At 39.1% G+C, this 23,746-nt stretch overlaps 3 protein-coding genes and 1 pseudogene across 4 annotated transcripts in view; 1 reads left to right on the top strand and 3 right to left on the bottom strand.

Moving 5' to 3' along the window:
• Positions 1-2,187, bottom strand: part of LOC139816923 (uncharacterized) — a 3,153-nt gene extending 966 nt beyond the window's left edge. Inside the window, exons 1-2 of the mRNA XM_071784751.1 lie at positions 1,049-2,187; positions 1-958 (exon numbers count right to left, since the gene is read on the bottom strand). The exon at positions 1-958 is cut by the window's left edge and continues 966 nt beyond it. Of these exons, the coding sequence (XP_071640852.1) occupies positions 1-958; positions 1,049-2,187 (2,097 nt within the window). The remainder of the gene's footprint in view (positions 959-1,048) is intronic.
• Positions 2,188-8,126: 5,939 nt separating this feature from the next.
• On the bottom strand, positions 8,127-9,557 carry LOC139815894 (uncharacterized). Its single transcript, XM_071783153.1, has one exon. The coding sequence runs from the start codon at positions 9,436-9,438 to the stop codon at positions 8,131-8,133; it is 1,308 nt and encodes a 435-aa protein (XP_071639254.1). The 5' UTR covers positions 9,439-9,557; the 3' UTR covers positions 8,127-8,130.
• A 1,648-nt stretch (positions 9,558-11,205) lies between these two features.
• Positions 11,206-13,404, bottom strand: LOC139816472 (uncharacterized; annotated as a pseudogene).
• A 401-nt stretch (positions 13,405-13,805) lies between these two features.
• On the top strand, positions 13,806-17,670 carry LOC139816471 (uncharacterized). Of its 2 annotated transcripts, XM_071783978.1 has the most exons (9): positions 13,806-13,941; positions 14,352-14,601; positions 15,071-15,240; positions 15,348-15,425; positions 15,525-15,675; positions 16,152-16,255; positions 16,348-16,797; positions 16,998-17,229; positions 17,306-17,670. In XM_071783978.1, the coding sequence occupies exons 2-9, from the start codon at positions 14,355-14,357 to the stop codon at positions 17,431-17,433; spliced, it is 1,560 nt and encodes a 519-aa protein (XP_071640079.1). In that variant the 5' UTR covers positions 13,806-13,941; positions 14,352-14,354; the 3' UTR covers positions 17,434-17,670. The 2 variants fall into 2 exon arrangements, with proteins under 2 accessions (XP_071640079.1, XP_071640078.1); XM_071783977.1 differs by lacking the exon at positions 13,806-13,941 and having other exon boundaries at positions 13,955-14,601.
• Positions 17,671-23,746: the final 6,076 nt, after the last annotated feature.

The following is a 23,746-nucleotide window of genomic DNA, read 5'->3' as shown; positions in this document are numbered from 1 at the left end:
GTAAAATGAATCGTGCGGTGGTAAACACGTATCCTCCAGTTTTTCGACGCTGTCCACATATTCGTATGGAAAGACACCTTTTCGCGTCAATAATTTGAAATCGTCGTCGGATAACGCGGAAAATTTTGATCGTATAATTTTTAATTTATCATTATCTAGGAAGGATGCCAATTTTGCGAGACTCGCGCTCAGAAATTTGTATGAGTCGATGAATCTTAATTGTATATCGCTTCGCAAATCAGATATTTCCGCGGTGTCTTTCACGTGTTTAGTAAATGAGATGTACTTTTCCTTTGTTATAGGCAGTACATCGATTGAGCCTTCGAACGCGGCAGCTATCTCCTTGATAATAAAGTGTGCGTCATAGCCCGACAGATTGTGGAATATTACTGGGATGAAGTGAGGATCTTTATAATTCAGATTGCACGTCGAGTGTGCTGGACCTCTGTACCGCCCGGTCAGGTGGCAATGATCGCGCACTTTATTATCATCAGGCGCGAATTGTTGTTCGCATATGTGACATTTCGTCGCGCTGTGAAATGTCTCCCACTCGTCTCGCGTTAGGTCTACCATGCATACTATGTCGGACAAGATGTTCTTTACGCGATGCGCCAATCCGTTGAGTTCCTCGACGAACCACGCGACGCAGTCGTTATCGCGACGAAATCGATACGTTGATAACGTTTCGTCGTATGAGCACTGTACGTAGTATGCTATACTACATACCCGATGATGTTGATAGGCGTATGACGCGTGTTCCGTCTCCGGTTGTGTCTTCTGCAGCACGCACTCCAGATCGGCGTACACCACAAAGGAAAGTCGCTCTTTCCTGCTGTGGTTCTTGAAGCTGAGCCACTTGTTGTCCTCGCTCGGTAGTCGGATTGCACATTTGTTTACCTTTCGACATTCCACAGTGTGAGACTGCAACTTATCGCTCGAACTGAAATAGTGAAGACATCTGCAAAAAAGAAACATAAAATTTTATAAAACTTTTTTATACAATATATATAATATTTTATACATTATTATAAGAAGTATAGACACTTACCGATCACAAATATACTTTGTATGTCCATGTTTATTAATTTGCGAGCTCACAAGACGGGATAGATGCTTAATCCATGCAAAATGTCCAACATTGTTGTCTTGCGGATCCTGCATGTACAGCAGATTCACATGGTTATCATTCGTGTGGTCGGTAAGCCGTATTGGAAGAACGTTTGAAGTCTTTTTTCCCTCGATGGTATAGACATTGACGGATATATTGTTGAGTCGTTCGAATTTTTTAATTTGACTCAACGTCATTGGGAACTCAATGTCTCGTACATTCAGTACCGTTGAATAATGCGGGTATGAAGATTCCCGTTCTGAATGTCTTTCAGTTGGATGCAAGGCGGCTACCACTGACCATGCAAAGCACACATTGTCCATAGACAGCACATTGATCACGGCGTTCTTCACTTTAATGTCTTGAGGCAATTTCATGTGACATCCCGCGCGCAAAGGATTGTACTTGTTGACGCTCACCGTCAAATTGAGGATTCGAGTCAACGCCCACCCACTGTCGCGTTCCTGGAACTCCTCGAGTTTCGCTAATGTGGGCTCGATAACATGTAGCTCGTACCATTCGCGCAAGTGTGATGTACCACAGAGTTCTATGTTATTTGTATTAAAACTCTTATTGTCACGTTTATCACCCGCTACAAACTCTCCGTTGAACACGGTGTTCACTTTGACACAGTTATGTGTTTTTATACTGTCTCGCACTTGCTTGCACACTACGCTGCAGGCGTCTTCCAAAAACTTTCGCGGTTCTACATGGTCTGTATTAATTACCGCACCGGTTATTATACGCTTTTTGAACGCGGCGTCGATCTCTCGCCATATGAGTTCTGTTGTGCGCGTGTCACCACTGGTACCGGCGTTCGCATAATCACCACCGCTATGGATAAATTGTCTTTCCAATCGCAACTTCACACCCTCGAGTCGCGCGATTCGGGCAACCAACGATTGCCTCTGCCCGATCGTTGGATTGTCGGAGAGCCGCTGACGTTTGGCACTACAACGTGTCTCGAGCTGCTCGATGAATTCCGCGCATTGCAGCGTCCATGTGAAAAATTCACCCAAGGTGGTTACTTGGTCGGACAGCTCCAATAGATCGCGTTCGGTTTGCTCGAATTGCTCCATGTTTTATCTATTCAGATTCTGGTTGTTCATCAGATTCAGGTTGTTCATCAGATTCAGGTTGTTCATCACCACGAAGTCGACGCACATTCCATAATGTAGACTTGTCGATTACGTCACACTCTTCGAAGGGGCACTTGCACACGCATCGATAACACGCTGGACAATGTCGATAGGTATACTGAATGTTATAGTGTTCCAACATAAATTTATAAAGACTGAAGAAAGGGACATCACAGTGCCAATTATCACAATCGATAAGTTCACGTTCAAGAGTTCTTTGCACCTTATTGTCGACGGAATAGTCGTAATAGCGTTGCAGACGCAGATTGTACCTCGCCACCACTTCAACGCACTTCCCAGTGCCTGTGTGAATTTGAACTAGCAGATCGAGTAAGTGTCCTTCTATCTCACGAATAACTGTAGTTGCCCAATAGCGATACTCCTCATACTGCGACTTAAAGTCATGTTTAAACACTTTAATGTAGAAAGGATCATCACGAACTTCACGAGCTTCATATTCTTTTACCTCGTTCCGCACCTCTATGTATATTTTCCGTCTTATGTTAGACTTCCAGTCATAAGGATACTTATCGGCATTGATAACAACTCCTTGTCTAACGATGCGTTTATCGGTTCCGCGTATCCCGAGTTCGCGATCGCGAACAAACTGCACCAGTGATATTCGTTGCACATCCGTCGATTTTCGTCCTCGATCTTCATCACGCAAAGCATTGGCGATATCATCTATTAAATGGTCGCCATAGTAAAAACGGTCGCAATAGTATGGAAAGTCATCGCTTTCATCACTTTCATAGTCCGGTAACCACGAGCGATTACATGTCATTTCTTCTTGCTCAATGTTATAAAAATGTTCACGTCGCAACCGATGTATCACTCTCAAATCGTATGCTAATGCGGCTCGATGCGCTTCATCCCTCATTATATATACCTTTGCCCTCTCTCTCGCTCCAATTGATAGATCATTTCTTCCTTTGTTTTATGTACTGCGTTGTAAAAAATAGCGTGAAACTGTTTAGTCTACGCGATAACACCCCCTTTTCCTAGAAAAAACATTTGCTCACGACGAACATGTCCCTACAGGTTCGATGCGTTATCGGGTCGATCATCGTCCCGATGACGTCATTTCTTCCTTTGTTTTTTTCACGTACTGCGTAGATGGATTGTTTTTTTCACGTATAAATCATACTATATTTTCTTCGAGCGCATTTCTATTCGAGCCGTATATGCGACGTCCGCTGGAGCATCGGTTGCACGAATTGGTAATCAAATATTGCATTGTCGCATATCATAACATAGAAGCGAGGTGCCGCGATGTTCCGGCGGACCTCGGCGCTCGCCTTTGTAGTGCGAGACATATTTTGTCTTACGACTATCAGTTTTATACACCGCCATTATATTTTTTTTTTCTGGCGACTTCAGTCTCATCGTAGCCGTGAGCCTGCTTGAACGTGTTTCGCCCGAAAATATTTTTTTCGAGGATTAGTGACGCCTTTGTGATTGTTTTTTTTACTTTCTTGTTTGAAATGGACCGAGAAGAAGAGGAACGAAAAGTAGAGGAACGAGATGAAATGGAACGAAGATATCACGTAATCGAACAATGCATAATAATCGAATACCCCGCAGTAGGAGTATGTATACTTAATACCGTTGCGTGCGTGTCGCCCGGTATGCTTTTCGAACTTCAAGCTGAAGCGTGCAGTTCGTCACGACGATCGTTTAAATCGTCGTTATTTTCGTGAGTGCGCGAGTGTGAATAAGTGTCTGAGAGAGTCACTGTCGTAACATTTTTTTGAAAAAGCATACCGGGCGGCATGCACGCAACAATACATAATTGTATATTATATATTTTTTAAAAAATTAACCATTCTCTGTTAACGCGTTACAGTGGATATGGGTCGACAACGTGCCGGTGCGCGAGGTCCGCCTTTATAATATGGTGAGGGTTCGGATCCCTCACAGACAGGTGTGTTTAATATTTTTTCAATGATTTTAATTTTTTTTCAATTTTTTAAACTTTTTTTAAATTTTTTTACATTCTTTTTTAGCGTTTTATATATTTCGATGAAATCCGAATTCGGGGATTTATCAATATTCACCGTCAGCGTTTGGTACGCTGGTTTAGAAGAGTGGATTCCGAATATAACGAGGAAATCTGGGACGTTTTAGGAGATGAAGATATCTTCCAATTACGAAGATTATTCGATATGCAAAATGAGTTTGACGTTGAAGAGGAAGAGGTGTGGTAATTTTTTAAAAATTTTTTAAAGTTTTATGAATAAATATTTTTTATGCTTAATTCTATATATCATTTATTATTTATTTTTCCGCTTTCTTCACTATTATTAAGTATAATAATAATAATAATAATATTTTAAATAATAATAATTATTAAGTTAAATCCGCGCGAGGAAAAGAGAACGCCAACGAAAATAACACGCTTTAAAGTATTTAACTGTTTAATGATTTTCGTTAAAGCGACCGCGGCCCCCGCGGCGTGACCGCGGCGCGACCGCGAGCGCGAACGCGGACTTCCCTTCCCGCGGATCCGCGGCGCGGGTGAGTCATCCCCGGTGCGCGGGTGAGTCATCCCCGGTGATTCATCCCCCCCCCCCCCCCCCCCGCGAAATCCAATATTTTTAAATATCATATACTCCCCCTTACCCCTTCCCCCCACAAAATCAGATATTCTTGAAAATCCGATTTTTCCCTCCCCCTCACTTCCCCGCGATATCCGATACCCCCCCTCCCTCACCCCCCCTCGTTGCCCCCGGGGTGGAATCGGCTTATACTACCTACTCCTCAACTTCACAAAACCATTTTGAAATATATCTGTTTAATCTGTTTGTAACGTCGACGTAGCACTTTCAATCACAAAATGTCTTTACATTATTTCAAATAGTGCAAATAGGACACAGATTACATGGCATTATTTGGTACAACGGATGTTTACATTCTGAACAGAATAGACCATCAATAAGCATATATGGACCGGTATCATGTTTTCGAACAGCGCGAAGCCATGAAAATAGTCCGCTTAGTCTTACGATACACGATAGGCAAAACTTTGCATGACCGGGAGTGTAATAGAAGTATATACAGTACATCTTTTTTAAATTATCCAAGGTATTAACTTCAGCTTGGTTTAAAACTCGAATAATTTCTTCTGTAACATCTTCAACGTCTACTAATGATGCATATCATTTGATTTTTTTATCATATCTAATTTCATTGTGATCTCGGCATCCGTACATTGACGCTAGCCGAAAAAGTGTAACGTTTGCAGTTTTGCACGTGTGTGATGAAATCGTCGCGAGACACGTCGCGACATGTTATTGAAAACGATATCGCGCCATTGACTTATGATGAATTGATCTGTATAATTACAGCAGCCATATATCGGCGCTATTTGCAACATTTGCAGTTTGCACGTGTGCGATGAAATCATCACGAGACAAATCGCGACACGTTCTTGAAAAAGGTATCGTTTTAGTGCTATTGACTTATGCTGATTTAATCTATACCACTGCAGCAGCCTTACATCGGCGCTATTTGCAAGATTCGCAATTTTGTATGTATAAATAGTCTACGAGGATTCTAGCGCGCAGTCAAGAGTTTGATACGGTTCGAGTACGTAGCTCTGCAAACAGCCTCCAGGTACGATGAACACTCACGGTGCGAATTATTACGTTCCGATTAAAAACGAGTCGTGCATGAAACAGCATAATGAGTAAGTACCGTTAATTTTTGTATATACTTGTGCAAAAACTTTTATAAACATAATTGTATTTTTTCAGTTCTGATAAACCCCGTTATACGCCACGTATTTTGTAAAGATTTACTTTAACATCCACAGCTTACAAATATCTGGATGTGGGAATCAACCATCCTTTGTTGAATTAATTCTTGGCGATAATCGAGGAAATCAGATAGTGTTACCTCATGCAACATGGACGGCGCTCATCGAAAGATATTGAACAACTTTTGGGATCAACTATCGGTTCTTCGCTATCAATTTAGGATGCTGTTACAGAACTCGTAAAAATGCGCGATGTGAGTGATGTAAAATTGACATTGTGCAATGCTTGTTTGTACATAAAACCGTCAACTATGCTTTTCATATTCGAGCTCAATCAATGTATCAAACATGAATATTTCAGGCTGTATCAAAATACGCATGAAATAAATATGAAATTTAATCAGTTTGTAACTATTTTACGGCGGAAATGTATCATCGATAAATGTAAAGCGGCAAATATCTTGCGTGAAGTTAATGATGAAAATTCAATTATTGATTGCGAATTATTAGCCTACGCTTTAGATACTATTGTGTACAATGCGCTACATGACAAATAAATAAGTATATATAATATGGTAAAGAATTTAAATTATTTTTCCTTTTCATTTACCGTTCCTCCTATTCCATGTACGCTGTACGCGAACGAGAAGACGCGCGCGAACGGGGGAGAGATAACGGGTGACGGGAGCGCGAGAGACCGAGCGCGAGGGAGAGAGATAACGCGAACGGGGCCGGGAGCGAGAGAGACCGCGCGAACGAGGGAGAGAGAACGCGGACGAGGGACGGGAGCGCGAGAGAACATCAACGACCGACGCGGAAGTTGCACACGACCCCCCTCCCCCGCTGCGCGCCGAAAATGCGAACGCGGTTCCCCTCACCCCGCGGCGCCTAAAAACGTAAACGCGGTTCCTCCCTCCCCCTCTCTCGCAACGCCTGAAAACGTGGTCCCCCCTCACCCCCTCTCGGAGCTCCATAGTTAGAACTCTTATAGTATTCCTACTAAAAGAAAAAGTAATCCTTTTATTTTACATCCACGCACGCATGACTGCGCGCGCGAACACACACGCACACACACACACGAGATGCAAATCCGACTGCGCAACCTCCACGTGGTGCATCTTGGGTAGGTACAAAGTACCTAGCAAATGCCAGCGGTAAAACCTCACAATAATTGTGTTAAAATTTTTTATGCAATAACTTAATTAAAATACGTGTTTCGCTTAGAAAATTTTACATATATTTTGCAAAGCTGCACCTAGCAGCAGTTCGTTTCTTTGAGCTTGTAGTACAATGTTTACTGTATGTAGTTCAACCATTAAGTACGTATAAAAACGGAGGGCGCTAGCGTTAATTTTACATCAAAAATTAAAAAAAAAATAAAAAAACTATATGTATGACGTGACAATATTTGCTGCACATAAAAATTTAGACTTTGTACGTATAAAATAAGCATACAGCATCCTCTGAACTGTAAAAAAGAATAATGTTGTGCTTTCAGAAATAAGCTTTAGAAGCTTTAGTATAAGAGAAAATTATCGTTGAAAATCTCATATGTATGTATGCGTGCGGAGTAGTATTGCGTGTAGCGAGAGATGACAATCGAAACAAGGACAGATGCCTCTTGTTAGACAAGGGCAGATATAGGCCGGTAATATAGAAAATGATAGAAAACAAATTAGAACAGAATTAAAAATGTTCGACATTATCGACATCGAGGAAGTTCGGCCTTCACTCCAGCATCCCCTTAAACATTTCTTTAAAAACTCAATGACAAATTAAATAACGTGTACTTTTTACTATTAATCAGATATCATTCTGGAAAATATTCAAAAAAAGCTATAAATTGTTTTTACGATTATTTTTGTATATTTAAATATGTACTATACCATAAGAAATATCTTTATGGATCGTGAAAACCGTATGAAAATAGGGCGATGTAAAAACTTGACGCAAAAATATAAAAAAATTATATGTATCAGGTTGATCCTTATTGTAGTTAATTTGTATGGAAATTATGGAAATGATTAAAGTTATTACAATAATCTACAACTAATTTACTATTAGAATTTACAATCAGAAGTGGTAATTTCGACAAATGAGTTTTTTTGGTCTATGTCCGCTATTTCTTACGGGCCGTACACAATATCGTATAGAATCTTTACACATTTGGAATTTAACATGTCAGGAAAGACAGCGACGACAGAATCAGTCATGCGAGTAATGTGAAAAAAACGATTCGATGAAAGTGTTGGATTGTTCGTTTTACAAATTTCAACGTCAACACGGTTAAGAATCTTTCCAATAATAACGTATCGTACATAATTGTTTGGCACAGTACGGACACCAAAAATCCCGGATATTATTATAAACATACCATTGTGCAGTAATACTGTACTATTTTGTCGCTTTTGAAATTTTTCATAGTTCTCGGCATGCCACAACACGTTTCGAAAAATAAAACGCTTGTAACAGACACTCTCGTTTAGAATATTTTCATGTAAAAGAGTTTCTATACAAGTCTGCTCCATTAACGTTAACGTCCTTTGAACTGGTTTTCCAAATATTTTCAAATAAGGCCCGTACTCTAGATAATTTTTCGTATGATATGTTCCACTTATTTTATCATATAAAATTTTGGCATTTTCGAAACAATCGGGTCTCGAAAATACCTCTAAGCATAAACTTTCAACGCGCTTTGATCTCATATATAATTTGCATATCTGTTCCGGAACGGCTTGCGAATTCCGAAACATTTTCCTTAGTACTCCATTATAGTGTTCATAGGGAAAAGTAGATGTAGCCCACAAAGCCCCGAACTGTTTAACAAACTCTGGGATATGTAACAACAAATGTACATTAAACTTGTAATATTCTAAGCCATATAAGTCTTCTATTTTAAGCACGAACATTTCCAATGCTCTTGTAGCTGTCAAAACATCTACGTCACTAATTTTTTCTTGTAGAAATATGTGCATACTAAAGACAAAAAGGAACCAATGTTTCACATATTGTAAGGGCATTACATTTTGTAAACAAATAAGAGAGTAGTAGAGCAAGAAGTGCTTCCATTCTGATGCCTTCCATAGATTTCTTTCACTGATAGATCTGGGCGTACGAGTAATCTCACACGGTGGTTTTATTCGCAGAAGTTTCTCATCAATAAGATCTACTTTGTTTCCTATATACCAGTCTTTTTCGTGATTTGACGAATGAAACCAAGCATCCGCAAAAGTTTTTGCCACTCCCAATAAACCATTATGCAGATAATCAAGTGTAAACGAAGACGTAATGTCAAAGACCGGTAGCAACATTAAAACCGATGGCCCTTTCACACCGTGAGGTGTAGTTCGAGTTTGCATAGCAATTTCACAATCTACTTCATGTTGACGCAATGTGCGCGGTTCTTTTACGCAACCGGGATATACTCTTGTCATTCCTCTACCGACTTCAACGTGTATACCTTCATGCAAGCAAAAGCTGCAGCCAAAGCTCCCGTTATACTGTTTTATGTTTTGTAATAAAGGCCGCGCGACAGAATCTACAGGACACGCGATTGTATCGTCGCTTCCGAATAAAAGGGCGTTAACTTGGAAGCCGGTTGAAAAAGGCGTTAACTCGGAAGCCGGTTGGAAAAGACGTTAACTCGGAAGCCGGTTGGAAAAGGCGTTAACTCGGAAGCCGGTTGGAAAGGGCATTAACTCGGAAGTCGGTTGGAAAAGGCGTTAGCTCGGAAGCCGATTGAAAAAGGCGTTATCTCGGAAGCCGGTTGGAAAAGGCGTTATCTCGGAAGCCGGTTGGAAAGGGCGTTAACTCGAAAGCCGATTGAAAAAGGCATTAACTCGGAAGCCGGTTGAATAAGGCGTTAACTCGCGCGCTCTAATTTTTCGCGTCAATTTAAGTTGGCAGTACTGCTGAAATAATGTTGGTGTTTGAATTTCATGATTTTTATTTTAAATTGATGGAATAAATTTTTTTCATGCAAATATAGTTTAAGTTTTGCATTATTAAAAGACAATATTTTCTTTTCGTTAATTTTATATGTTTATGTTCTGTTAATAATTATATTATAATAAATAAAAATACATATGTATATATATACAAATATGCATTGTATATAATTTATTTCATTCTAATAGAGAGAGGGAGGGCGAGAGAGAGAGAGAGAGCAATCATGGGTCATTCATGACCCACCATGTTTTTTACAATACTCGATAGATATTTATTAACTTTTAATTCATAAAAATTAGTAAATTAAAAATGGAACCATATTCATTGAGCAATGTAAAAACATGAAAAATTTCTCATTGTAAAATTTTTATAAAGACTGAATTTGTATTATTTATAATAATTTATGTTATTAAATATATCATTCCATCGATAGATTAAAATGTTATGCTTTTTTGTATGAGTTTTTTCTTTATGGAAAAGCATAATATTATTTAGAATACAAGATTTTTGACATCAAATTCGTAATCAGCACCCTCGAAAACCTATATGCGCATGCTAATAATTTTTCGTTTCAATATGATTTATGTTATAAATATAAATCAAGCACCAACATTATTTCAGCAGTACTGCCAACTTAAATTGACGCGAAAAATTAGAGCGCGCGAGTTAACGCCTTATTCAACCGGCTTCCGAGTTAATGCCTTTTTCAATCGGCTTTCGAGTTAACGCCCTTTCCAACCGGCTTCCGAGATAACGCCTTTTCCAACCGGCTTCCGAGATAACGCCTTTTTCAATCGGCTTCCGAGCTAACGCCTTTTCCAACCGACTTTCGAGTTAATGCCCTTTCCAACCGGCTTCCGAGTTAACGCCTTTTCCAACCGGCTTCCCAGTTAACGTCTTTTCCAACCGGCTTCCGAGTTAACGCCTTTTTCAACCGGCTTCCAAGTTAACGCCCTTTTATTCGGAAGCGACGGTATGTACTCTGATACGAATTTCTTCTTCGCCTGCCACGTTACGCGTAATACCTACTTTATGCATAAAGGTCAATTCCTCAACGAGTAAAGATAAAAATAAATTCATGTCAGGTTTTTCTTTACCATACCACAGACCACATAACACACATCATATTTTTTCTCCTTTCTCTGTACGGCAATTCATTTATCATTACCTGTATAGGCCACATAGATACAAACGATGAACGAAACACTTGAACGCCGCGGCGCTGACGGCGCAGATCAATACTGACGGTATTGATCTGCAGCGTGATATCATGTAATTGAATTATCCCAGTATTTTTTAAAGATGTATAAAACTTTCCAGAAGTTATATCAGAGCAATTATTGTTTTCTTTTTGAAGCATAGCGTATTTGTTGCTGTTTACAAAGTCGCGCAATTGCTGCTTTAAAGGCAAATATAGGAAATAGTTACCGCTTTTTTCCAATGCATGTTTGTTATATCTACATTGGCACTCTCGACAAACAAGGTTTTCTTTTGTTCTATCATCTGCAGCAAGCGTTTTCAATTTTACATAACACTCTGAACAATAATAGCATTTACAGATTGACGCTGGAGTATCATACTTCTTCATAAATATGTGCTTCGTATGGTATACTGAGTATGGTAAGTGACAGTTTATCAAAGTGATGAGGTCTTCAAGAGCAACATCGGCCAGACTGTGCCGTATAGCAAAGTTTAATATGAGGAGTTCACTTTCTGTCTTGGATATATTCGATCCTTCATATAATGGGACTCGTTCCTGTAAATTAAGTAGAGATTATTATTTTTACATTCAAAAAGTTATTCTCAGATATGGGTAATTAAGACCTACAGCGTACGTGATAGATTTCATATGGATTAGATAAAATATGGATGTACATATCCTAACATCTTTCGATGCAAAATATGCTACATATTTGTGGCAAATTTCTCTTTGGCTGCAAAGTTTGCATCAGAAAATCTCAATTTACTCGAATCGATTAAAGTACCTGATTATTGTCCTCTGGTGGAACAAAATTTGCATACCCTGCAGGCTCTAAGAATTCTTCATAGTCTTGAAACACATCTTCCAAATCCGATGCGTCATCATTAGCTACAACATCAGACACGCTTCGTCTTTCGTTTCCAGCTGAACTGTTTGAACTATCTGATATTGATGCAGTATCAGAGTCAGCTCTATTAACTACAGATATGTCATCCATACTTGCATCCTATATAACAAAATACAAATTACGTTGTCAAGAATGTTAGTAAAAGTATTCCCAGTGAAAACAACCTAGTCAAAATAATGTTAAAGTGATATGAAATTGATAAGGAGTATGATGTCAAAATTTGATAAAAATGACGGCAAAATGATCGCAATATGATTGCATAACGTCCCATACCATGATGGTGATTTTGACTGTTATTAAACGTCTGTTTTTTATGTCAAGATGACAGTTACCCTGTATAGGAATATAAATGCACAAATAAAACTAAATTATATAGAATAAGTTTCTGGTACAACGTCATATTGACATCATTTTTACTTTAGGCTGTTTTCACTGGGTTGTGTTTTCAACGTGTCTTGAAATTTATTATTAGTTCTCGCGAGGGCGTATACTATTTTCAAAAACGGAGCAACTTTTTCTGTGTCAAAATTTCAATATCTAAGTAAGCAAAGTTTAATCAGAATTTCATCTTGGATGATTGCGGTAGTACAAACACAACATTCTTCTCGAAGTCAGGATATCCTATTTTATATTTTGAGCAAAAAAATCGTATTTTGTCCATTATAGCTAATAATTTCAGAGCTGTGTATTTTCATAATCTCCTGCTCCTCCGAAATAGCTTATTTACAAAACCGTCAGTCATACAAAATAAAATGATATAAAAGCGATTTTTTTAAATAAAAAATAGTAAAATGAGTTAGTTTGTATTTGCCAAACATACTGAGCTTTCATCCAAAATAATTGATTCAATGATTACACTCACTGTATCATTATTTTCTGGATTGCCAGGTGATATTGGACCATCGATATTTTGATCACTATCTTCCGACATGTCTTCAGCAGCAGTGGGCTGTTGGTTGTCATTGGAACTCACAGATGGTTGTCCCGATATCACAGAAATATCGTCGACATCCATTTCTTGTTCCTAATTAAATAAGTACGCTTTAATTGCAAATGAGGACTTAAAGGTTGTTTTATAATAAAAATATGAATATTTATGGAAAAGGGATATCTTCTTTTATAATATAATATTTTTAAAATACAATAAGAAATTCAATATCAAAGAGAAAGGAATCATACGTATACATATATATATGGTTATAGATTTACCTGTTGTAATAGCACCTGTTCTCGTTGTCTACGGGAACGGATTGTTGACTCAGGTATTGATAAAAGATCACCGTCTTGTAAATATCGTTTATAACACCCTCTTCTAGTCAATGTATTTTCGTTATCCACATTCATTTTGATAAATCTGAAGAATAGTGGCCTCCTCACCGATTTCGTTGAACTTAGGTTTAATCGACGCGTTTTTCGTAAAACGAAAGAATCTGGCAGAAAAAAGTGTCGCTCTGCCCCGCGAAGCGAGATATTAAACGTTAAAGTTGACAGAAATCAGGTTATAATTCCTGTCATACCGACGAGCTGTAGCGATCCCGCCCAAGCACACCAGCGTTTTTCTCCCTCCACTACGCACACAGAAACGTTCTCGTCTGTCCGTAGTGTCCGTGTGACGACGCGCGTTCGGCTGAGTTCGGGCACGCCGAGCGCGCGTCACACGGACAAACTCCCGCGCTTTGTGTACGTAGTGGAGGGGGTAAAACGTTCGTGTGCTCGGACTCGGTATCGCAATTCGTACGAGAAAGGCAGCTAGAACGGCCTCATTCTGGTATCGCTGCCACTGGCGATTTTATTTGAACAGCACATTCGTTTTCCGTAGGATCTATAGTACATCGACGAACATTTGTGTGTGTTTTTCAGCTTACATCGAGTTTGCCTTAGGTAAGTAATAAATCCTTGATGTAATTTAATACGTTTAGGACGTACGATATAAATGTGTAGAACGGGTTATTTTCTGAACGTCTGTGGATAGTCAAAAGTACGATCGTGCGTGACCTTTTCAGTTTCTTCCTCACATATTCGAGATAGAAACTATGATTTAATAAATGCAACCATCATAGACATTCCAAAGTAAATTAACCTAAATTGCGTTTAATCAAAACAGTTATTTCAAGTATTTTAATGTGTTATTGTATTTCTGTATATACATTGCAACTGCATTTCAGTATTAGCTACGAACTGGCTGCGAGTATGTTGTGTCTGTCAAACGTATGCAGTTCAATATAGACATGATAATGCTGTCAGTATACTCGCAGCTAGTATTGAAACGCTCCTGTATTTTGCTTTTACAGACAATGGACCACGAAAGATATATGGTGTGCGAGTTTCCAAATGAAGAAGATAGTATATCTATTGGATATTTGGAATGGCTGGAAGATAAATTTAAAATTACTGAATTAGATGATATAATTGAACGTGGGACGATAGTGAAAGTTCGATGGCCAAAAAACTGTGATGTAGGCCCACCAACAGCAACAATGAAAAAAAAATTGGCCAATTGTCAGTGGGAAAAGGTTGTAACAAAATTACGGGCATATGGAGGTAAGCAACGATATTGACTAATAAAGAACTAATCGATGCGGCAATATTGGTTTCTTAATGTGCATAGCAGATAGTTGAATTGAGTTTTGTGTAATTGCATCTATACTGCAGTTTACAAAAAAAATACGAAGTGATGAAAACTTTAAAATACCTCATTGTTATTAGAATTAACTACTAAGATATCCCATAGCAAAATGGCTATAATTATGATTCTAACATGCATTATTTTTTTTTTGTTTTATTGAATAATGTCTATAAAAAATTCCTCATTTTAGTACATTATGGTCGGTGTTTACAGTACAATTTTCCATACCATTGAACTAAATCTTTATGCAGCATTTTTAAAGTTTTATCTCCAAATAGAGGAGTCTTAATTGTCAAACAATTGGCAATCATTTTCAATTTAAGTAAATATAAATATAAGTTTATATAAAATTTTAGATGACAAAATGCTTTATTAAAATTTTAGGATGGATCAAAATGCGCGAAATCAGAGACAATTTGGAAAAGTATGGTGTCACTGAACTTGATAAACATGACAGGAAACAGTTCACAAAAAGGCAAACAACAGAGAGTGACAGCGACGAATCGGAAGTAAAAGGAACAAAAAAAAGTGCGCTAACAAAGTCGAAACAAAAGGTTTATAATGACATATATTTTACATAACTAAATATGAATCATAATTTAAAATATTGCATGCTAAAAATAAATTTGCTATTGAATGAGTAATGCTTTTTTATTTATAGAAATGTACTTTAAACGAGAAAAAGGGGAAAGAACTTTTAAAACAGTACAAACATAACAAGCAGAAATACTCGTCACAGGTAATTTTCTTAAATCTATATATATCTCTATTTAATGTTCTTCAGATTTTTTTTTTAAAACGTGACAAAACTTTGAGATATAAATTTATACTATTATAGAGTAAATCTGTGGATGACGAATGTGATACAGATAACGAAAAATCTCCCGTTCAATTAAAGTCACAACTAACAATCATTGAATTAAATGAAGAAAACAAGAAGTTGCAAAGAGACAACAAAAGACTACGCACGTTACGATCTGTCAACGAAGGTATTCTTGTTGAATATTTTTCTCTCTGTAACAGTTCTTAGCCGGTTGAGTAATTTTTACTAATGGTTAAAATAGGTTCGGAGTATCTCACTGTTTTTACTACTTCTTGTATAGCTCAAATTATACACTATCAGATCAAATGGACTCCAATTTTTATCTGAATAATTTTTTTAAATTATTGTCGAATTATTTTATTTTATAATACCTGCAACTCACCATATAAATATAGGTAGAGTTCTAAACAACGAATACGAAATTTTAATCACAAATTCCTTCACAAATATATCTTTATATGCTACTTTTTTGAACGTTTTTTGGTATATATATATCCTTAAGCAATAAAAACACTGAAAACAATAATTTGTTAACTTTAAATGGCTCAATCCATTTAAGATTATCCTTTTAATAAACCGAGGATTCCTTTTGATAAGCAATCCTTTTAATGAGATCCTTGGTTACCGTTATTAATTTTTTAGATTTGCCAAAGATTGAAAAAATGGTAAAAGATCTCACGGTTAATTTGCAATCTGCATCAAAGAAAATCGAGTCTCTCAATGATCAAATAGATAAGCTGGAAGAGGTATATATAATTTTGATTTACATTGGCATTACATCGAATATTTGTAAATAGTATGAAACAATGTGCTAATTATATGCTCATTTGTTTTGTAGAAAATACAAGCAATAAATAACTGCATTATTGAACGTGAACAAGGTTACACTCCTCCAGCAATGACATTAGACTCTGATCCGTTCTGCATCAGCAAATTGAATCTACCAAACAATAAATTGGAATCGTCTGCAACCGATGCATCGCCAGCATCGATAATGCAAAATAAGGAGTTAGATCTACCAAGCGATAAGTTGAAATCGTCTCAAAGATCGGTTACAGAGTTTTGTGAACCAGCATCACATGAGTCGACACCTCTGACATTCGGACATAATTTAGTACCACAAAATTCCAACCCAGAATCATTGCTGGAAGACTTCCCTGATACTCCAGACGTCGCGATAAAAGTAGTCAACACACGTGAATTGGAACATGTACATGAATCGAACCATGCAGCAGATACAGCAAAGTCTTCGAATGATCATCAATCAATCGCAATACACAAGCCTAAGGTTAAAATCATTATATATTTTAATTACAATGCTATTTAAAATAGAAATTAATATTTTTGGAGTTTTGATTTTCAAGTGTAGTTATAGATGTTGGTTTGGTTTTCAATTCTCACCTAATACAATTTTATGAATATGAATATCGTTACATTTAATAATTATCTAAAAATGTTATCATATTTTATACAAAATATTTAACACAGGAACAAACAGTCGACCTTGGAGGGCCAGAACCTTGTATAGTGAATGCCATTCGCCTTTCCTTGTGCAATCACACATCTGTCTCTAAGTTGATATGCGAGATGATGTCTTTGCTATTTTCAAAAGAAGAGTTAGCTACCTCTTCGCTTACAGGAACTGTGGCAAATTTTCATTGCGAAAAAGGTATAGCCGCTAAAAAGAAACTTGACACGGTGAAAATTGAAGCTATGAAAGGTATGATTATAATTTGTGCAACAGTATTGATTTCATATAGTTGTAGTTTGAAAACTGATAAATATACGTGCTTTAGCATACGTTAAGAAGAAATTTCCAGCAGAAAAAGATTTCGACAAGATGTTCCGCAAAGCAGTGCAGCAGAAGTGCAATAATGCAGTTCCTCGAAATAGAGGACTAAATAATAAAGGAGAAACCAATTAAGTAAGATTAAATAAGGAACCAACGTAAAGGCGAAGAACCTAAACAATGCAGGATTAGGCGTCGTAAATAGATTGAGTAGAATAACGATTATTTTCCACGATTGTTTTTTAATAATTGAGATCAATACAACTACAATACAAATAGTCAGATTGTTGTATTATTATTTGTATTTGATCATGCGAATAAAAGTACAACTAACAATTAATGTCACAGTGTTTTGCTTTATTTCTATAGAAATATATATATATATATATACTAATATATATATATATATATATATATATATTTATATATATATATATATATATATATATATATATATATATATATATATATATATATATATATATATATATATATATATATATATATATATACAGGGTGTCCGAAAAATCGCCTACTCCACTTCGGAAGGTGATTCGGGACCCAAAAACAAGCAAAAAAGTTCATACAAACATAGGTCCGGAAATGAGCCGTTTCCGAGTTATAGCCACTTTTATGTTCAAAAATCGTAAATTTTTATTTTCAATTTTTTTTAATTACAATTACCAAATTCTCTCAAGTTTCTGTCTACATTTCGAAAAGACGCTATTCCCGGTACATCTCGATTTGGAAAAGACTGGATGTATAATTTTCTTGCCTCGGCAGCATTACTTTGAGCAAGACCATATATAAGATGCATATCAGCTAATTCATTAAAACTTAAACGATCCATTGATGAATACGGAAAGATTAGATACTACCTAAAAGTAAGGTGTTGTTAAATAATAATTTGAAACGTATTGAAAAGCCGTGATTTACTTACTGATTTTGAATAGGCGTGAAAACAACTGATTTCAAGTAGCCGTGAAAACAACTGATTTTGAATAGCCGTGAAAACAACTGATTTCAAGTAGCCGTGAAAACAACTGATTTTTTTTTTAAATAATGTAATCGTATTTACAAATATTGAAAAATTAAAAAAAAAAAAAAAAATTAAAATTAAAAAAATTAAAAATATTTAAAAATAAAAATTTTTAATTTAAGAAATAATTAAGAAAGAGGGATGCCAAGCGGATTCTAAATTACGATTTTTGAACATAAAAGTGGCTATAACTCGGAAACGGCTCATTTCCAAACCTATGTTTGTATGAACTTTTTTGCTTGTTTTTGGGTCCCGAATCACCTCCCGAAGTGGAGTAGGCGATTTTTCGGACACCCTGTATATATATATATATATATATATATATATATGTAGGTCCGGAAGTATGTTCCGGGACTTTTATTTTTTTACATCGGTATATTCCAGGACATTTGGCAGTTTCCAGGACTGTCCTGGAAAAAATTCATGTCCTACGGCACGTTTCGGGACAATTTTTTGAATCTGATTACATATATATGCGTTATATTCCAGGACTGTACATTTCAAAAAACGTAAACAGTCCCGGAACATACCTCTAGACCTACATATATATATATATATATATATATATATATATATATATATACTAGTTGCCAGTCCACTAGTTTTTACTAAAATTGAGACTAGTGCATTTTTTCTAAATAACGACGTGAATAAAAATAGACCTAACTGCACAGTTTTTTTTAATAAGAACGAGATATATATAAAATTCATTGCCATTATATAAAATGCAATATGAATAAAAAATTATATTGTATTATATATATCTCGTTCTTATTAAAAACTGTGCAGCTAGGTCTATTTTTATTCACGTCGTTATTTAGAAAAAATGCACTAGTCTCAATTTTAGTGAAAACTAGTGGACTGGCAACTAGTAAACTAATGGTCCATTATTGCGCACACTTGAGGACCACTATTAGATCGATAACTACTAGTGCGGACGTAACACTACTAGTGCGAATTCCAACAGTGCGCGAAATTACTATTGAGTAGTGTGCACTAATAGTTACGAATAGTTGTCATTTCAATAGTTACTACAAGTTTTTTTCCGTGAGGGAAGCCCCTGGTGACCCGAGGTCCCAGGGGCTTTTTGCTTTAAAATTTTTGGAAAACAACACGCCGCTCCTGTGAACACTGAGCCGTCCCGGAGGCCCGTTGCTCTAAGCTCTTTTGGAGGCAGTCAGCCTCAGAACGTACGCCAGAACGCTGCCCACGTAAATTCAGGGGAAATGGGGAAGCCCGCCTGGAAGCCCCGAGCCCCCGAGAACCTTGGCCGGTCTCGGGGGCTCTCTGATTGGAGTCATAGTTGCTCGTTCACAAGGGGGCGCAGCCCGTTGTTTGCGCCTCAAGTCTGCGCCACCTCCAAGATGGTGTCCGCTGGGTACCCGGCTTGCCGGGGAACTAACGGGGTTCAGGCGACTCGGGAGCACGTCCTGGGCTCTCGGCCGGTTTCGACTGGTGCCAGCGGGTTCCATTCCCGTCAGGGTAACAATCGGGAGCACACCCTGGGCTCTCGGCCGGTCTCGACCGGAGCCAGCGAGTTTCATTCCCGTCAGAGCAACACAGCTGGTCGTGGGCTAGCAACCCCCATTGGCTTATTGAACTGCTAAATTCAGAAATGGCAAAGCCTTGGACGATGAGAAACACGGCCCCATTCCCCTGGAACACGGCCAGGGGGCTGTACGGAGACATTCACAGGTCTGTGAATTATCGCTCCCCTTCAGTCGAAGGCGGTGCAAGAGTTGCGCCGCGGCAGGACCGGGCGACTACATCCCCAGTAAAACAGGAATGTCACATCGAATCACGTAATTTCGTCAAATCCACGTCGAATCCACGTAGCAATAACGTGGATCCACGTACTGTTTTTATCGGGATGGAGACTATCAAGGACGAGGTCCGGCATATTGAGGAAATGCACTCTCATCTGAGTATCAGGTACAAATGCGAGCGATGCGGCAAGTCGTATGCGTCGTATCACGCGGCCACGTGCCACCTACCAAAGTGTCCAGCAGCCAGGGACAGTGAGAGGCGGCGAACCGTAGAGCAGGGCCGGTTCGACTGCCCCGACTGTAACAGAAGTTTCCCTACACAAATAGGGCTGTCGCAGCATCAGAGGTCGGCACATCCGTTAACACGGAACCGGCTGAGATTGGAGCAAGCTGCTCCGAAGGTAAAAGAGCCAAGGCGGGGCAGAGTTTTCTCTGCCGAAGATGTTAGTAGGATGCTCGAGCTTGAAGTAGAGCTCAAAGATGAGAGAAACATAGCGAAGGCTATGGCTCTGTTTATGCCGGAAAAAACCCTGAAACAAATTAGGGACAAAAGGAATGAAACATGTTACAAAAGGTTAAAGGAGCAACGGCTCAAGAGTACACTTGCAAATCAAGAGCCCTTCAATGAAGAGGATCAACCAGTGGATGGTGCACCACTGGAAGAAGTTGACGATGTTTTTGTCGATGCGGAGAAGGTTGACGATGTTTTCGTAGATGCAGAAAAGACACCATGTGATATCTACAGTTTTGAGGAATCTGCGTCAACGGCGCAATGGAGGCAAGCCAATATCGAGGCTGTGCTTAAGGAACTCAGAAACAATGAGCCCAAGGAATCGCTGGAAGCACAACAGCATATTATCCAGCTCCTGACGGCAAAAAGTGAAGGTCAGGCAGGAGGAAGTAGACACAGCTTATGAGCTGGCGGTTAGTTTGTTCCACGCTCCAGCGGCCGGGAAGACCGGTAAAAGCATTGGAGTCGTAGGAAAGGGCTCTCGGGAAGAAGTAAACGCAAAGCCCAAGCGTATGCCCGAGTGCAGGAATTGTATAGGAGTAACCCCGCGATCCTCGCCAAAATGGTGAGAGAGGGTATATTGACTAAGAGCGAGAGGCCACGGTGCCCTACAATCCAGAAAAGATACTGTATCCTATTTCCAAGACGGAGATTGTAAAGCATATCAGGTCAACACGACTGAGGGTAGCAGCCGGGCCTGACGGTATTCGTAAGGGAGATTTGATGAGAAATGAGGGAGAAGATATTCATACAATTTTCAATGTGATCATGCTGGCATTAAAACAACTTAGTGCGTGGCGCTGCAATAGAACAACGCTATTGCTGAAGAAAGGAAAGGACCTCTCAGTGGCGGCGAATTATAGGCCAATGACTATTTTTTCAATACTGAGTAGGTCGTATTGGGGCATTATGGACCAACGTGGTACATCTGAATGCACGCCAAAAAGACTTTGTGCCCGAAACAAGATGTTATAACAACATCCACTTGTTAAATGAAATTCTCTCAGCGGCCAAGATAGGTAAAGGAATGGTTGCTGTCACGGTTGACATTGCTAAGACATTTGACACTCTTCCATACCCTGCTATTAAGTATGCTTTACTTAAAAAGGGGTTGTCGGAGGAGGTAATTGCACTGATTATGGACTCGTATAAAGGAGCCAAAACATCTACGAAATGTGGTAGCCAGTCATTTGACATAGAATTGAGAAGGTTGTCAAGCAAGGCGACCCTCTGTCTCCGCTTATTTTTAATATTTACATGGACTTGATAATAGAAAAGCTTGAAGAGATGGAAGGCTTCCAAATCTAGGAAGGCCTCAGCATATCGTGCTTGGCATTCGCCGACGATATAATATTACTGGCAAAGAATAAGGCAGCAGCGACTCGGCTTATGGATGAGCTCGTCGGCTTCCTCTCGAGAAGGGGAATGGTACTATCAATAGCGAAGTGCGTAGCCTTTGGGATTGTTACCACCAAAGATAGCTGGTATGTGGTGGATCCCGAAATATATAGTAAGGGTGAAAAGATTGCCTACTGCGGCCCTGCGCAGTCGATGCAGTACTTTGGTGTACAAGTCACTCCATGGGAAGGAGTGGTCATTAAGCGTGCGATCGCACGGCTAAAGAACGCTCCCAAAAATCAAAAGGCTACTATTAAAGCCACATCAAAAAGTCGAGCTTCTAGCGCGGTATGTTCTGCCGCACTTTTTATATGCCTTCACCGCAGGCACCATAAGTGCCACGGAGCTCAGAGAACTGGACCAAACTCTAAGGACGACGGTGAAAGACTGTCTGCACCTCCCAATGTCTACAGCAGACGGTCTGCTATACGCGTCTAAGCGCGATGGCGGCATGGGCTTTCCAAAGCTCAAAATCGTTATAACGTCCGCAACGTTAAAAGCTGGATTTCGCTTTCTAACTAATAGCGATCCGGCAATCCAAGCCCTAATAGTGGCGTCAGGGCTGGAGAACAAGTTAAAGCGCTTGGCGCATGTGGCCAGACTTGGCTGGCCCCTAGAGTCGACCAAACAGATCGACGGTTATAAGCTGAAAGCCAAAGCAAACGAATGGAAAAAATGGGCGGAGCTATCTTCCCAAGGCAAGGGAGTGCGAGCCTATAAAGACGAAAAAGTAGGCAACAAATGGCTATACCGTCTTAACCTGTTGAAACCATCCAGATATATTACGGCACTCAAGTTAAGAGCCAATGTAGCAGCGGACAAGGTGTCGCTGAACAGAATCGCTAAGACCAACAGCGTCATGTGCCATAAGTGTAAGGCTCAACCTGAGACATTGGGTCACATACTGGGGCAGTGCGTGTACACCAAGTCTGGTCGTATCAAACGTGACAATGATATTCAAGACTTCATAGAACGCCACGTCTTGGGGCAGCGTGGCATAGCAATAACGAAAGAAGCTCGATTACAAGATTTTCACTTAAAGAATCTCCAACCAGACCTGATCATACAGTATCGGGAAAGGGTCCTTGTGGCTGATGTCACAATCTGCCATGAGGATAGAGATCTCCTACAGAGAGGTAGAAGGGACAAGCTCGCCAAATATGCGTCCCTCGTAGCCCCGTTTAAAGCTCAGTTAGGGGCGAAAGACTGTGTGATCTTCCCGATAGTTATCAAAAAGAGCAATGCCCAAAGCTACTGTTACCTGTCTACACAAGCTGCAAATCAAAGACAGAGGCTCGCTGAGAACGCTGTCACTTCTAGCACTCAAGAGCTCAGTGGAGCTTTTCCATATGTTGATGGATTATAATGCGCCCTTGCGCCTTAACAGCAGCGATGCTGCCGAATAAAAACTTTTGGCACTAGCTTACTGTGCCGATGTATTTTTTCATATACTAACAATGGTCTGGGACCTAATCCACCCAATATTACTTATTTATTTATTTTATTTATTTATTCGGGAGCCTTCTACACCCCCAATTTTAGCTATGCCGGCATTTTGCCGTAGACATCAGTGATGCGAGTCGTTCGAATGGTCATCGAACGGCGGCAGAGCCGTGCGACCGAACCGCCCCGGCGCACGGGCGGACGCCTCCATGTGGTTCCCCGCGGTAACGGCAAACACTAAGCCGGCCAAGTTCCGTTTTCCCAAGTTGGGGACTCTGCTTTACAATTTTT

This window comes from Temnothorax longispinosus, chromosome 7 (genome assembly GCF_030848805.1).
Source record: "Temnothorax longispinosus isolate EJ_2023e chromosome 7, Tlon_JGU_v1, whole genome shotgun sequence".
In the NCBI taxonomy this organism is placed as follows: Eukaryota; Metazoa; Arthropoda; class Insecta; order Hymenoptera; family Formicidae; genus Temnothorax; species Temnothorax longispinosus.
The sequence above is the reverse complement of the archived record's forward strand: the minus strand, read 5'-3'. Positions and strand labels throughout refer to the sequence as shown.